Raw genomic sequence first — 13,698 nt, forward strand, 5'->3', positions numbered from 1 at the left:
AATCTCCTCACTGCTGCTTTTGTCTTCTTGCTTGTTTCTAACTCTCCTGCCCTTGCCACTTCTCTCGCCACTCCACCATTTCTCCCTTCCCTCGGGGTTACACACCAACTCCCTTGATGACCCCACAGCACCACTGCCATCCTTTTGTCTCCTGTCTCCTTCACTGCGTGTGTTTTGTTTCTTTGTCCCTTGCTGCCTCTACTTTCATTTTCTGCCCTGGTCCCCCCTGCCCTTTATAATCGAATCCTTTCAAACATTTCTCTTTTCCTCGCTGTTCCCCAAAGGCAGAGTCCTTCCGCTTCAGCAGATATGGTCTAGGCAGGACACGTTCCTACGTTGGCAGCAATGGCCCGCACAGGAGCGTGAGGGCGGGAAGGGAGTCTGCCTGCAACAGCAGAGATTAGCTTTGGTCTAGATTAGCTTCTGGTTGTCCGTGTGACTATGCCTTCTTTGTCACAACAAGCAACATTTCTTTCTGGAGATGCATCGATGTTTTAAAAAGCAGCTATTACACAGGAATACTGGCATGAATGAGAATCAGTACAACACGCTTAACTGCTGGTACAGATCCTTCTTCCTCCTCTGTTAGACAGAAACCCCCCAAGAAGACATGGGAGGGCTGGTGTCCAACTGCTACAAGCACTTTCTCTTTAGGACTTTCAGAGTTACACTTCACCCTCAGAAGAAAAGGGGAGTTTAAAGATATTAAACGTACGCCTTTTCCGTCTTGAAAGATTTGTCACACGCTGGGCAGTAAAGGTCATCGTACAGCTCAGCATCCTCGACCTCATCACTGTCTCTACCTACAAGAGGGAAGCCGGCAGTAAGAATCCTGGCTGAGTAGAACACAGATCTAAAACATCTCTTTAGTAACGATCTAACATCACACACAAATTAGAAACTGCATTTCTGGAGACAAAACAAACAATGTTACTAGCATTTGATTACTATCTATCTATCTATCTATCTATCTATCTATCTATCTAACTGTCTATTTATTTATTTAGAGGGTGCAAGAGACGGTAGAGAGAGAGAATCCCACAAAAGGCAGGGGAGGGGTAAAGAAGGGGTGGGGGGGACAGAGAGAGGGAAGGAGGGGGGGGGGAGAGAGAGATTGGGAGGGAGGGAAAGAGAAAGAAGCAGAGCTCACCTGGGGCTCATGTTATTATTTTTTTTTAACCCAAAGCCGGGCACAAGCTCACCGGGCACAAGCTCACCCAAAGCGGAGCTCGAATTCACCAACCGTGAGATCATGACTCGAGTCGAAGTCAGATGCTTAACTACTGAGCCACCCAGGTGCCTAGGATTTGATTACCTTTTAAAAGCAGCCCTGAATTATAAGGGAAGGCTTCCAAATAAACCATTTTATCTTTCAAGTCCTTCTCACAAATACACTGAAAAGACTCAAAATCTTCTCAAAGTTCTCAGTATGAGCTAAGTTCAGAAAACCAAATGCCACTTTCATGGTTTTACCACAAAGAAGTTTTTTCAACAAAGGTTTTTTAGTTTACTTCTTGAGCAAGATTTGATGCAAACACATTTATAATTGTAACCTACTCTTAACTGCTTCAATAAACTTAAGCTTGTAACACTCCATCATTATTTGACAGGCTGGTCATAAAATAGCATATTACATGTAAACTTTAGCACGTCCTTACACTCTGTTTTTTCATAAGCTTAGGGCTTTTTTACAACAAATAATTACTACCAATACAGTTCGCAAAATCTAAGCAACTAAAACACTGAATTCAAAGTCTTTGAAAAATCTCATAATCTATCTTTATAAGGAATAAAACAAGTAAGTTGACTGCCACTGAGATCAATAAATGATCCCAAGGTACTCAAATGATCAATAAATGCAATGAGATCAATAAAGATCCCAAGGTACTCTTCTACAGTCTACGTTTTGATTCTTTATATATAGGTGATGTGAATATGATTTTGAAGGACATTCTCACTGAAATCATAAATGATCAAAACACATCCTAATATTAACATTTAGCAAATAGTATTATTGTCCAATTCCCTGTACCCTTTCAATATAACGTGTAAATGAAATAACCTTTGATTAATCAAATATTTAATAAAGATTGTTGGATTTGAAGTCAAAATCTGGATCTAAAAATGGCCATATGTTCTCAGGCCTATGTCCTAGCTTCTCAGTCTTAGTTTCCGCTTCAGTAAAACTGCTATCATTTTATGAGCAAAACGTACATTTAAAGGGTATTGTGTGGGGATCAAGCACACTCTTGTATATAAAAGCACTTCAAAAATTATATAATTCTACCTAATCATGCCACCTCACGTTTATAGACTGCTTTACAATTTTCAAGAGACTTTCACACATACTACTTCTAAGTCATTAATAAAACATTTCATTTCCTGATCATTTTGAGTAAATAAAAATCCACCATTTTATCATTTGGGCTACCCACGTGTAGGTAAGGTGAAACTGACTAAGCTGTGTGTAGATCATTCCACATTATTTCTCGTGGAGCAGCTAGAGACCATGCGGAAGGTCAGGTACTCTCAACAAGGCCTAACCTTGCCTTTCACGGCAGTCCCGTCCCTTGTGCTGTAACGAGAGAGGCACAGAAATGACACACTACAGCACACCAGGGGGAGACCCTCAACAAAGTGAGAAATGAGAGGAAGAATTTATATAGCTCACAGAGGCTCCTGTACAACATTAGTTTTTCTGGGAAGAGTTGATGTTAAAACTTGACCTACTGCGAGCTTCCCTGCAGTTTTTAAGTAACCAGCAGTCACACCTGTCACTGTGCCCACTTGGCAGATCATGTATGCAGTCAGAAGCACAAACTGTTCAAAACATGGCCAGAAAAGAGTTTACTAATCAAATTATAGGGATCGGACTACTTCAGTGGACTACCTTTGCTTGGCCTATACTGGACTGTTTTTCATCTGAATCATCTGCCACCTTTAAAAACTGGAAGACGTGACATAAAAGTCCGGATTTCCAGCTCTGCTTAAAAAGCAGACAGGCATGAAAACACCAGCCACAGCTGACTGGAACTCCGAGGTCTCCAGGTTTGCATCTGTTCTCCTTTCATCCGCGCATAAAAACATTTACTTTCTAAAGTTTCTTAACGAATGAAGTTACCATCGTGCCCGTCTCTGAGCTCAGGCCCCTCCATTTCATCTTCGGCTGAGCCGTCTCCAAACTCCTTCTCGTAGCGTGCCTCCATCTCCTTGAGCTCCCTCTCCAGGTCGGCCGTGGTCATCCAGCTCTGTTCCTTGTACTGGCCAGCCAGTCTAGACACACAGCATAGTCTCTCACTCAGAAGCAGGTCTGCACACGGTTCAACTTGCTCTTTGGGCTGACAATCCATCCCCTAGAGCTCCTTCCTCCCAAGCCGTCAGCGCTTCCACACTTTTAAAACCTGGGCTTAGTTCCAGCGGGGGCAAAGTCACTGATCTGTCTGTTATGTGCTTATGTGATTCAAACTGCTTATTAGATGATGGGCTTTGAAACCTAGAACTCTTAGCAACTTATTAAAAGTCTTGAGGTACTTTGAAATTCTAAGTGTCAAGTAAAGTGCTAATTTTCCAAAGATGAAGCGTGGGGTGGGTAGAATTGAAGAAGTGAGTAATTTTTAGAAGAATGCTCTGGACCCGATGCTCTCACGCTAACTCAAACTTTACAGGCACGAGAATGAACTACATATCTGGAGTACACCGACAGACACAGCATTGCAGTGGGGTGCAAAGCCAGGGCCCTGCACAGACTTCTCGGGCCCAATTCCTGCCTGTGTGACTTCCCGGCTACGGGATCCTGGACCTCTCTGCCTCACTCCCTCAAAGGAACGAGGATCAAAACCAGAACCTACTTTGCAGATCTGCTGTGAGAAAAGAGCTTAGAACAGGGCCTTGCACGGAGCAAGAATTCAAATTAACAGTCACTATCATTACATCTCACAAGTGTCTGCAAAGGATCTGAAGAATAAAGGGATTCAAAAGAAATACATTTTCATGGTAGATGAAAAACTGTCAATACCAGGATTTAAAAAAACAAGACGAAGCCAGGATGACGATCTGGCCCCCTCTCCCCCTGGAAAGCACCCGTCAGGTCTGGCCCCACACCTCTACCTGGAAAGGGCCCCGCCACGCATCCCGCATCCCATACTTGGCCTGCTTTAGCTTCTGCTGCCGCCTCATCTCCTCGGCCTTCCGCGCCTTCTCCGCGTTCTGTTCCTCCACGAGTTTCCGATGCGCCTGCACTCTTTTATCTCTCTTCCGGATGAAAGCTACCAGCTGGCGCACAAGCTCGTTCTTCTCCTTCCTTGCTTTGTCACGGATCTTTTTGTTTTCTTTTTCCATGGCTCGCTTCTCCCAGCGGTTTGAAGCTTGTCGTGTATCATATTCTTCCTTCCAAGCAAAGTTCTTTTGAGTGCAGAAACTCTGCCAATAAGCGTAGAAAGGATGGACTACCTAGAGACAAAGAAAACAAGTCAAATGCTGTGGTGTAAGATTTTTTCCTTCAGTGAGGCAGCAAAAATCAGTGACACAAAACATCTTTTTCATATACATAGTATCACTACTAATCCATGGAGAAGACAATCCTTTTAAGGCTTTACAGAATAAATCCCTCTCCAGAACAAACTGAAGGAGGCAATTAATGGGATGGGACCACGCTCAATAAACAGGGAAAAGTAAAAACAGAGGCTGTGAGGGAGCTGAAAGCCCCTCCAGAAGGAGAGAGGAAGAAAGTTACAGCACAGGACCCAGAACTAGGAACCAGTCTTTTTAAATAGAGGCGGGGGGAGACACTAATAAAATGCTAATTATAAAATGGCAATGCAATCTTCTTTTACCGTGTCATAGTCACTCTGAGAGTCTCCAAAAGTTGGGAAATCCTCCATATCCTCTTCTAACACGGATTCTCGTTCTTCCTTCACAATCATTTCAAAAACGTTACGATACACTGTATAAAAGCCCTAAAAAAACAGTAGCAGAAACACAAATTCTTATCACTTTTCTGTCTGATCACAGACTAAGATTTTATTTTTTTATTTTTTTATTTGTGTATTTTATTTATTTTTTCCAATATATGAAATTTATTGTCAAATTGGTTTCCATACAACACCCAGTGCTCATCCCAAAAGGTGCCCTCCTCAATACCCATCCCCCACCCTCCCCTCCCTCCCACCCCCCATCGACCCTCAGTTTGTTCTCAGTTTTTAACAGTCTCTTATGCTTTGGCTCTCTCCCACTCTAACCTCTTTTTTTTTTTTTTTTCCTTCCCCTCCCCCATGGGTTTCTGTTAAGTTTCTCAGGATCCACATAAGAGTGAAACCATATGGTATCTGTCTTTCTCTGTATGGCTTATTTCACTTAGCATCACACTCTCCAGTTCCATCCACGTTGCTACAAAAGGCCATATTTCATTCTTTCTCATTGCCACGTAGTATTCCATTGTGTATATAAACCACAATTTCTTTATCCACAGAATAAGATTTTAAATTGTAACATGAAAGGGCGCCTGGGTGGCTCAGTCGGTTGGGCGTCCGACTTCGGCTCAGGTCACGATCTCACGGTCCGTGAGTTCAAGCCCCACGTCGGGCTCTGCGCTGACAGCTCAGAGCCTGGAGCCTGCTTCCGATTCTGTGTCTCCCTCTCTCTCTGCCCCTCCCCCGTTCATGCTCTGTCTCTGTCTCAAAAATAAATAAACATTAAAAAAAAATTAAAAAATTAAATGTAACATGAAAACCTTTAATGTTAAGGAATTACAGACCCGAGCTCTGTCACCGCAAGAACATTTAGGTTTCAACTGGAGGTTTTCATATGCTGACAGTTTAAATATGAAGCCAATGTGTTTTCAGTTTCCAAAATGAACACTGCTTCACCTGTTATAATTTTAAGAATTCTCTTTGTGGGACGCATGGGTGGCTCAGTCAGTTAAGTGTCCGACTCTTGGTCTCGGCTCAGGTCATGAATCTCGTAGTTCATGGGTCTGAGCCCCACGCAGGACTCTGAGCTGACAGTGTGGAGCCTGCTTGGGATTCTGTCTCCCACTCTCTCTGCCCCTCCCCCACTCATGCACGTGTCTCTCTCAAAATAAATACGCTTCAAAAAAACAAAGGGAATTCTCTTTATGTTTGAAAGTCTTGTGCTTGATACAAAATTAAGAGTGAGTTCACTTATCTTACCTTTTCATCATCTCCATAACCAGAGTAACAGGTAACAGTGAAATAGTGAAGCAAATCTAAGCTGTCATCTTGATATTCTCCATCAAGCCCACCTTTCAGTAGAGCCTCTCTATGATTATCATACCTAAACAAACAAAACAAATTAGCATCATCAGTGAGTGCTGAGTAAGAATTCAGAAGGACTCCTTACTCTGAAATAGACCAAATATTATTATTATTATACATTTTATTATGTCCAGTCTACAACTGAAAAAAAATTTTTTAAATATCAACATGAAAAGAATAATCTTTCACAAAACTGCTGATTAAAACTATGACTGCAACTTCTAATATGCCGCGGCATTACACAGTACTAGTCCATCCGAACGATGGAATTTAACAAGCCAGGGAATTCCCAGGACACTCCCAGAAAAGCAGCTGCATTTTACTAAAGTCAGCACTGGACATAACCTGCTCTATAGACTCCTTATACATTCTTGATCAGATCTACCACCAACATCGACCAGAACAAGACTCTTTGTAGGGTTATGTAAACAGTCTAGGAGCTTCACACACACACAATCACTCTTTATGATAACTCTGTAACGTTAGTTCTTACCCCTAAAGATAGAAGAGGAAATTGAAGCTCAGCGATATTTAATAACTTGCTGTCCATCATCACAAACCCAATAAGTAGCAAAGCTCAGGCCTCCTGCACCCGAAGGGCTGTGCTCCCAGCCACAGTGCAGCCAGGCCTGCAGGCAGCAAGACTGTTAATAGACAGGGGCTTCAGAAGAAAGGACAAGAGAGTCCTTAGGACAAGGAGAAGAGCACAGAGCCAAGGAAGTCAGGAAAGAATTTAAGCATTCTCTAAGGCCAGATCTCCAAATTCTTAGGGAGGAGAAACATGTAGGATTCTCTCTGATTTTTATATAAAAGACAATTTGTGACGATTTTTCTTTACAGCCTTTCTCCCTGACAGCCAGCCGTGTGCTGTACGTTTTTTAACACAAAGAAGACTCCCACAACAGCACCCAACCCCCAGGTGCTCTTCGTAACAGCAGGCTCTTACACAGTTACGTCGGGGCTTAAAACCTATTCCTTTGTAGGAAAGAGTTCATCAAGGATCTGAAAACTCGACTTTAAAAATTCTTGTATCAGGTCAGCATAAGTAAAAGTATCCATCATAGATGTAGTAGCTTAACTCAATTTCTTCATATGAAGTAGTTCTTAGAGAAGCCTTGCAATTCTTGCATTGACACGTATGTGTTTTTTAAGGACAAGTCAATATGCTTGTCCAACACCAGTAAGTTTGTCATACACCAAAGAGATCCCATTTAATGAGAAGTTACGTCACCGGTATCAAAGTTAAATCCGTTTAATATTGCCAAACTTTGTCCCATCACCCATAAAATGAATCACCTCTAAGGTTCCTTCAACCTTAATACTACATTTTATATAACGAATAGCTGAGAGACGCCTCAGAACACACCGAAACATCTAACGTCCACGTCTATATATGATGTATTTTTTAAATCCTCTACTGATCACTCTTTCCAAGAAAACACACGAAGATAGGAGGGACAGTGTGACACTCACCATGCTCTTTCCTGAGGGTCACTCAACACGTCGTACGCTGCTTGGATTAACTTAAATTGTTCAGCTGCTTCTGCGGCATTATCCAGATTTTTATCTGTGAAAATAAAGTCGCAGATATTTAGACATCAAACAAGTAGAGGACAGTATCTGAAAGGGACCTCTTTCATCACAAATGTCATAAACAGATGAGGCGTGTACAAAACAAAGGAAAACAACCAGGGAAAGGCCAAGAGACCTGGGTGAGAGTTGATAATCAGAATCTGTGAGAAGTATCTACTTGAGTGGAAATTTCATGCTTTCCCCTCAGCCGTGGTGCATCCCTGAGTACTCAAACTGGATAGCCACCAGCAGAAAACCCTGACTAGTACACATTTTCAGAAAAAGCAAAACATATATATCAAACCAGTTATAGACAACTTACTTAGTATTATGTTTACTCTTCACACTGTTTTTCTTTCTCATCAACATATATCAAAATAAACCTCATAAAGCTTTAAAATATATATATTAATTATTCTTCCCTTAGCTGTGCTTCCTTAACTACAGAATTCAGGGAACATCTTTGCCTCAGGGAGGTGGCCAGCTTGTAAGACGGCCCCCAAGGGCCCCCAAGGATCCCCAGCTCCCGGCATTCACACCCTGTGTAGTCCCCTCACAGGTCACCAGGGATGGTCTGTGTGACCAACAGTGGGCAGCAGAAAGGATGACAGCATGGTAAGTTACTTCTGAGATTAGTTTAAAAAAGACTGCAGTTTCCATCTTGGACTCTTGCTCTGTCTTGGGTCACTCTGGGAGTAGCCGGATGCCACAGCATGAGGACACTCAGGTGGCCCACGTGGAGAATGGAGGCCTGTGGCCCGTAGCCAGCAAGGAAAGGAGGCGTGCCAATACCATGTGAGATTGAAAGTGGGTTTTCCCACTGAAGATATGACCTCATGAGAAACCCTGAGCCAAAACCACTAGCTAAGCCATTCCCACACTCTGAACCTCAGAAACTGAGTCCATGATGAACATGTTTGCTGTGTCTGTTGTTTTAAGCCCTAAGTTTTTGGTAATTTGTTATGTAGTAACAGATCAGTGATATGCTTAGGAAGTTAAATGTTTGAATCTACTATGAAGCATTCCAAAATTTCATAAGCTACAACTCAATACTTGCCCTCTAAGACTGGAGGAAAAGTGTGATAGAAACATACTCCCTACGATGAATCTTGCAGCCTTAGAATAATAAGACCTTCAAGGACATCCTGCCTCCTCTTTTTAGGTACCATCACACTGGTGCCCAGTCCTTCAGGTGATATTCTGCTCAACTATCACTGACGATACTTTCTCAAATGCACCAATTTGCCATGGCTCTTAAGATACTTTTTTAAAAATGTTTATTTATTTATTTTGAGGGAGAGCATGTGGGTGCAAGCAGGGGAGGGGCAGAGAGAGAGAGAGACTCTCAAGCAGGCTCCATGCTGTCAGCACAGAGCTCTACGAGGGGCTCAAACTCATGAACTATGAGATCATAACCTGAGCCCAAACCAAGAGTCAGACACTTAACCAACTGAGCCACCCATACACCCCAAAGATACTTTAACATAAAAAGTTTTCCATATTATTTTAGAATCACGGCCCCGTTAAATTGGAAGAAAAGAAAAAAAAATCTCCATCCCTGCAGCCTAACTATAAATGAAAAGTAATATGATGCAAGTCTAAATCCCTTTCCACAGCGTAGTCCATCTGAAGACAGCCAACGGTCATCTCATAGTCAACCTTCTCCCTGCATGAAATATTCCCATTTCTTAGGGCACACCACAATCCCCTACCTCCGATGCAGTTGAAGACAGGCACCAATAATCAAGGAGCCAGTCATTACTCCTTTTCTTCACACTCTACTTTTAATCACTACAGCTCATTGCATTAACCTTCAGTGACATCATTACCTCATGCTGAATTTACAGCTAACAAAGTTGCAAGTCTTTTGCATATTACTGATAAGCCAACTAACTATATAATGGACTTTTTAAAATTCACATATAGCTCAAGAGGCGCCTGGGTGGCTCAGTTGGTTAAACGTCTGACTTTTAATTTTGGTTCAGGTCATGATCTCAAGGTTCAGGAGATTGAGCCTGAGTCAGGCTGGCATCAGGCTCCATGCTGGGATTCTCTCTCTCCCTCTCTGCCCCACCCTCACTCATACTCTGTTTCTCTCTCTCTCTCTCTCTCTCACACAATCTCTCAAAATAAATAAATAAACTTAAAAAAAAAAAAAAACCCACTCAGATAAAGCTCTTAATCCGTTCTGTGGCAGGCACTAAATGCTAGATCGTCCAACACCTCTCCCCTTTCCTCTTGCAGCCTCTACTGTGGAGGCTGGATAAGCGAAAGTACTTACTTTCCCAGCCTCCCTTGCGGCTAGAATGGCCCTATGACACAGTTCCGACCAATGAGATGACAGCAGAAGTCTATTAGTGTATTTTCTTTCCTTGCATGTGGACATGATGTTTGGTGCTTCAGCAGCCATCTTGAGACCACCGAAACATGAACCACTGAAACAATGCCAGCAGGAACCTACCTCCAAGCCTTCTCGCAGTGAGAGAGTGAGAGAGTGAGAGAGAGAGAGAGAGAGAGAGAGAACCTTCTTAATTTTTTGTAAGCCACTGCAGCTAGGTTTTCTGTTATTTCCAATGAACACAATAAAACCTTGGATGGCAAGTAACTCGTTCTGCGAGTGTTCCACAAGATGAGAAAAAATGTCTAGTACATTTTAACTTGACAAACGAGTGATGTCTTGCAATACAAGTAGCACATGATGCCAAAGGTCACATGAACACAACTGAACCAATGGTTTCTGAAATTCGCTTTAATATAGGAGTGCTTTGGATTACAAGCATGTTTCCAGAACAAATTATGCTCACAAGCTAAGGCTTTACTGTACTACCAAATTCTGTTTTGTTGTGGCCCTGCTGCATCAGGTTTTAGGTAACACAGGACACTCAGTGCCCTGTTGTAATTATTTTAAATTTTGATTACCACTCTGCGAAAGATACTACTAGTCGTCTACCCCATATCTAGTCTCATCTTCTAACAAAACCCTGATTTTGTTCAGGGTGGTAAAGTACCCAGTTAAAGAATTCACCGCCCCAGAATTTGAGGTTGGGGATATCGGGTGACCCAGGTTTAGCCAAGGAGATATAAACACATGCCTACCAATTGAAACTTCCCAGGAAAGGTTTTATTTTCCCCATGAAACGAATGGGCTTTGGTGGCATTCACTTTTTGCCCTTAACCCAGCCCAAAGCCAGGGTATAAGGCCTACAGGTGATGCTGAGGATTGAGACAGAGACTGCTAGTTCATCCCCTTCTCCCAGTAACAAGTGAACCCTGATTTTGTGGTGGGCATCTGGTCCTGTAATAAAAACTCCATTTCTCAGTCTCCTTTGAAGCTGGGGCCAGGACCATGACTAAGCTGTCGTTGAACACGTGTAAAAGTGCTCTATGACAGCTTTTAAAAGTCTTCCTTGAAAGGCAACTGGCAGGCACTCTCCGTCCCTGCTCTCTCCTGTCCTCCTCCACTCTGCTCTCTGGGATCCCCAACTGCCACCCTGGACAGCAAGTGAGGGCCCACCTACGAGCGGCTGAGCAGAGTCCATGGACCCGGTGGAGGAGAACTGCTCCATGGCAGCCTGCCTGTCTCAGCACCTCTCCGCGAGGCGAGAGAGCAACAAACTATCTTTGAGGCTTAATTGCTTATACTTGGTGCGAGCGCTCAAGCCTTCTGGTCAGGACCCTGGAGCAGGTCTTTGAAGGTTTCATCAAGCAGCCGGGGCTACCAAGCTGGGCCACCGGTGGATTCCTTGCTAGGTGAGAAAAACAAAACTACTTGGTTTAGTTACTGCAGCCAGCCTCCCGTCACACGCAGCTCAACACAGTCCTGATCTGCCTTCAAGGGGAGAGTCCAGCTAAAAACGCTCATGATTTCTACATCTTCATCAAATCATTCATAAACTTTTTGTCAGATAAATAAAAAAGCACAGTCCAAATTACAGAGGGGTGGCAGAAAATGCCAGCAAATAAACCTTCCCACATAAAACAAAAAAGGTGACTGGGGGAGGTAAGTGGGTGGTTCTTCTTCACCTTTTAATCAGTACTGTACTTTGTTGTCCCGTTTCTTCCCACTCCCTTCCTTCCTCCCCCAAAGAAATGTGGAGAAAGCTCAAGCTTTTAAACACATGAAGTCCGTCAATGCACCAGCTGAAAATAAGATCTAACCCCTTACTGAAGCATCTTTCTTAAATATTTTTTTCAGTCTGTCATATGGCTTTTTATTTCACTTAAATATACCTGAAAGGGTTGACCATGTTAAACTGGGATCTAAAATAAAAAATGCAGTAAGTTAAAAAGCAATAATAAAGAAACAGAAAGCCCACATTTATTACTAGCCACATGCAAAGGCCACAGGCATTGCAAATCCAGCTGAAAAAGTTTAAAAGACATTCTCACACTATTCTTTGTGCTTTTCTCCTGATCCCCTGACACTCTCTTCTATTCCCTCCTAAACATTTTTACAGTGCCTTCCGGAAGATTTCATGGATTGAGCCTTTTACGTCCTGCCTTGACGGAGGCCAGGCTCCCTTAAAACACCACTTCCCCGTAGGCTTCCCTCTCGGCCCCTTCAGCTGCAGCCCTCACAGGGCAGGGCTGATGCTGGAGCCGTATCCTCCTGGTTCCTGGCCTCTGGTCCTTTACTCACCCCCGAGGGCAAACTAGCATTCCTTCCAGACTATTCATTGGCCACCACCCACCTTCTTCCCCTTCTCACTGTCCAAGCATCTCTCAACCCCTCCTCCACTTAACTCACTGAGAATTCTGGCACTTGGCTCAAATTCCATCCCCAGGTCCCATCATCACCATGGGTCTTCAATGTACCTTGACCTTCTGGTCTCCCTACCTCCAGTCTTGCCTGCTCCAATGTACTCTCTCCATAACAGCCAGAGAGATGCTCGAAAAACAAAAACCCCTGCTTCCAACTCTTCAGTGGCTTCCCAATGCCCTGTGGTGAAAATCCAATCTGCCTAATCCAGTTTACCCCAACCTCCAAGACCTGGCTGCTGGCCACCTGGCCATGCTTATGTCTTTTCCCTTCCTGCACTCTGCCATGCTTTGTCTTGCCTCCCTCCACCTGTATTCCCTGCTTTCTGGTATTAGGTCTCACCTTAGAAGTCCCTTCTTCAGAGATGAACATCTATCCCACCCATAACAAACTTAGTCCAGGTCATGTATGTGTGCTGATAAGCATCTTCTATTTGCTCTCATATGGCTCTTATCTCACCAGACTGAAATTGCCTGTTTTCCTGTGACTCCTTGAAGACTATACGTGCCGACAGAAGGCAGGGACCATTCCTGTTTCATTTACACAGTAAAGTGCTCAGGGCAGTCATCTGATAAAAGCCTTCCCTTCACTAGGCAGTACTGTTCACCCTGAGAATTATTTTCAGTTGATTAAAAAAAAAAAAAAAAACAAAACAGAAGAAATTACCTTTAACAATGAAAAATGAGCAGCCTTTCACCTTGAGGTACAAATCATTCTTTGAAGAAAAGTCCATACATCAACCTCAGAAACATCTAACATGGGACCTTGCTCATAGAATGAAATTAAACATTTGCCAAGTGACGAACTGAACAAATTAACAAGCCAGCACAGCAAAGTATATCAGAATCATGTATCTCCTGGAAGAGTATGTATCCTTTAAAGGTATAAGCATCTTCAAACCAAGAGATATTTAGGATGCTATGACTTATGATGGCATTCAGAGAAGATATTCACATTTAGTTACTAATTGGTTTGGTTTCAAAATAGTTAACTGATGTTTTTAATAACATTTGCATACTTCTTCCTTGCACTGATTTCCAATTAATCACCAAATCTGGTCATTTTTCCTTTACAGCATCTCTTCGACCCAGCCCT

General features: G+C 43.0%; 1 protein-coding gene across 2 annotated transcripts in view; it reads right to left on the minus strand.

Annotated features, from left to right (window-relative positions):
- Positions 1–13,698, minus strand: part of DNAJC21 (DnaJ heat shock protein family (Hsp40) member C21) — a 34,018-nt gene that overhangs the window by 18,251 nt on the left and 2,069 nt on the right. For both annotated transcript variants that reach the window (XR_006206155.1, XM_042952237.1), the window contains exons 2-7: positions 7,746–7,839; positions 6,168–6,291; positions 4,833–4,955; positions 4,145–4,449; positions 3,122–3,273; positions 716–803 (exon numbers count right to left, since the gene is read on the minus strand). Coding sequence is in view for 1 of the 2 variants with exons in the window: in XM_042952237.1 (XP_042808171.1) it covers positions 716–803; positions 3,122–3,273; positions 4,145–4,449; positions 4,833–4,955; positions 6,168–6,291; positions 7,746–7,839 (886 nt within the window). In the remaining variant the exon portion in view is untranslated. The remainder of the gene's footprint in view (positions 1–715; positions 804–3,121; positions 3,274–4,144; positions 4,450–4,832; positions 4,956–6,167; positions 6,292–7,745; positions 7,840–13,698) is intronic.

The sequence above is a fragment of the Panthera leo genome, chromosome A1 (assembly GCF_018350215.1).
Source record: "Panthera leo isolate Ple1 chromosome A1, P.leo_Ple1_pat1.1, whole genome shotgun sequence".
NCBI classification, from domain to species: domain Eukaryota; kingdom Metazoa; phylum Chordata; class Mammalia; order Carnivora; family Felidae; genus Panthera; species Panthera leo.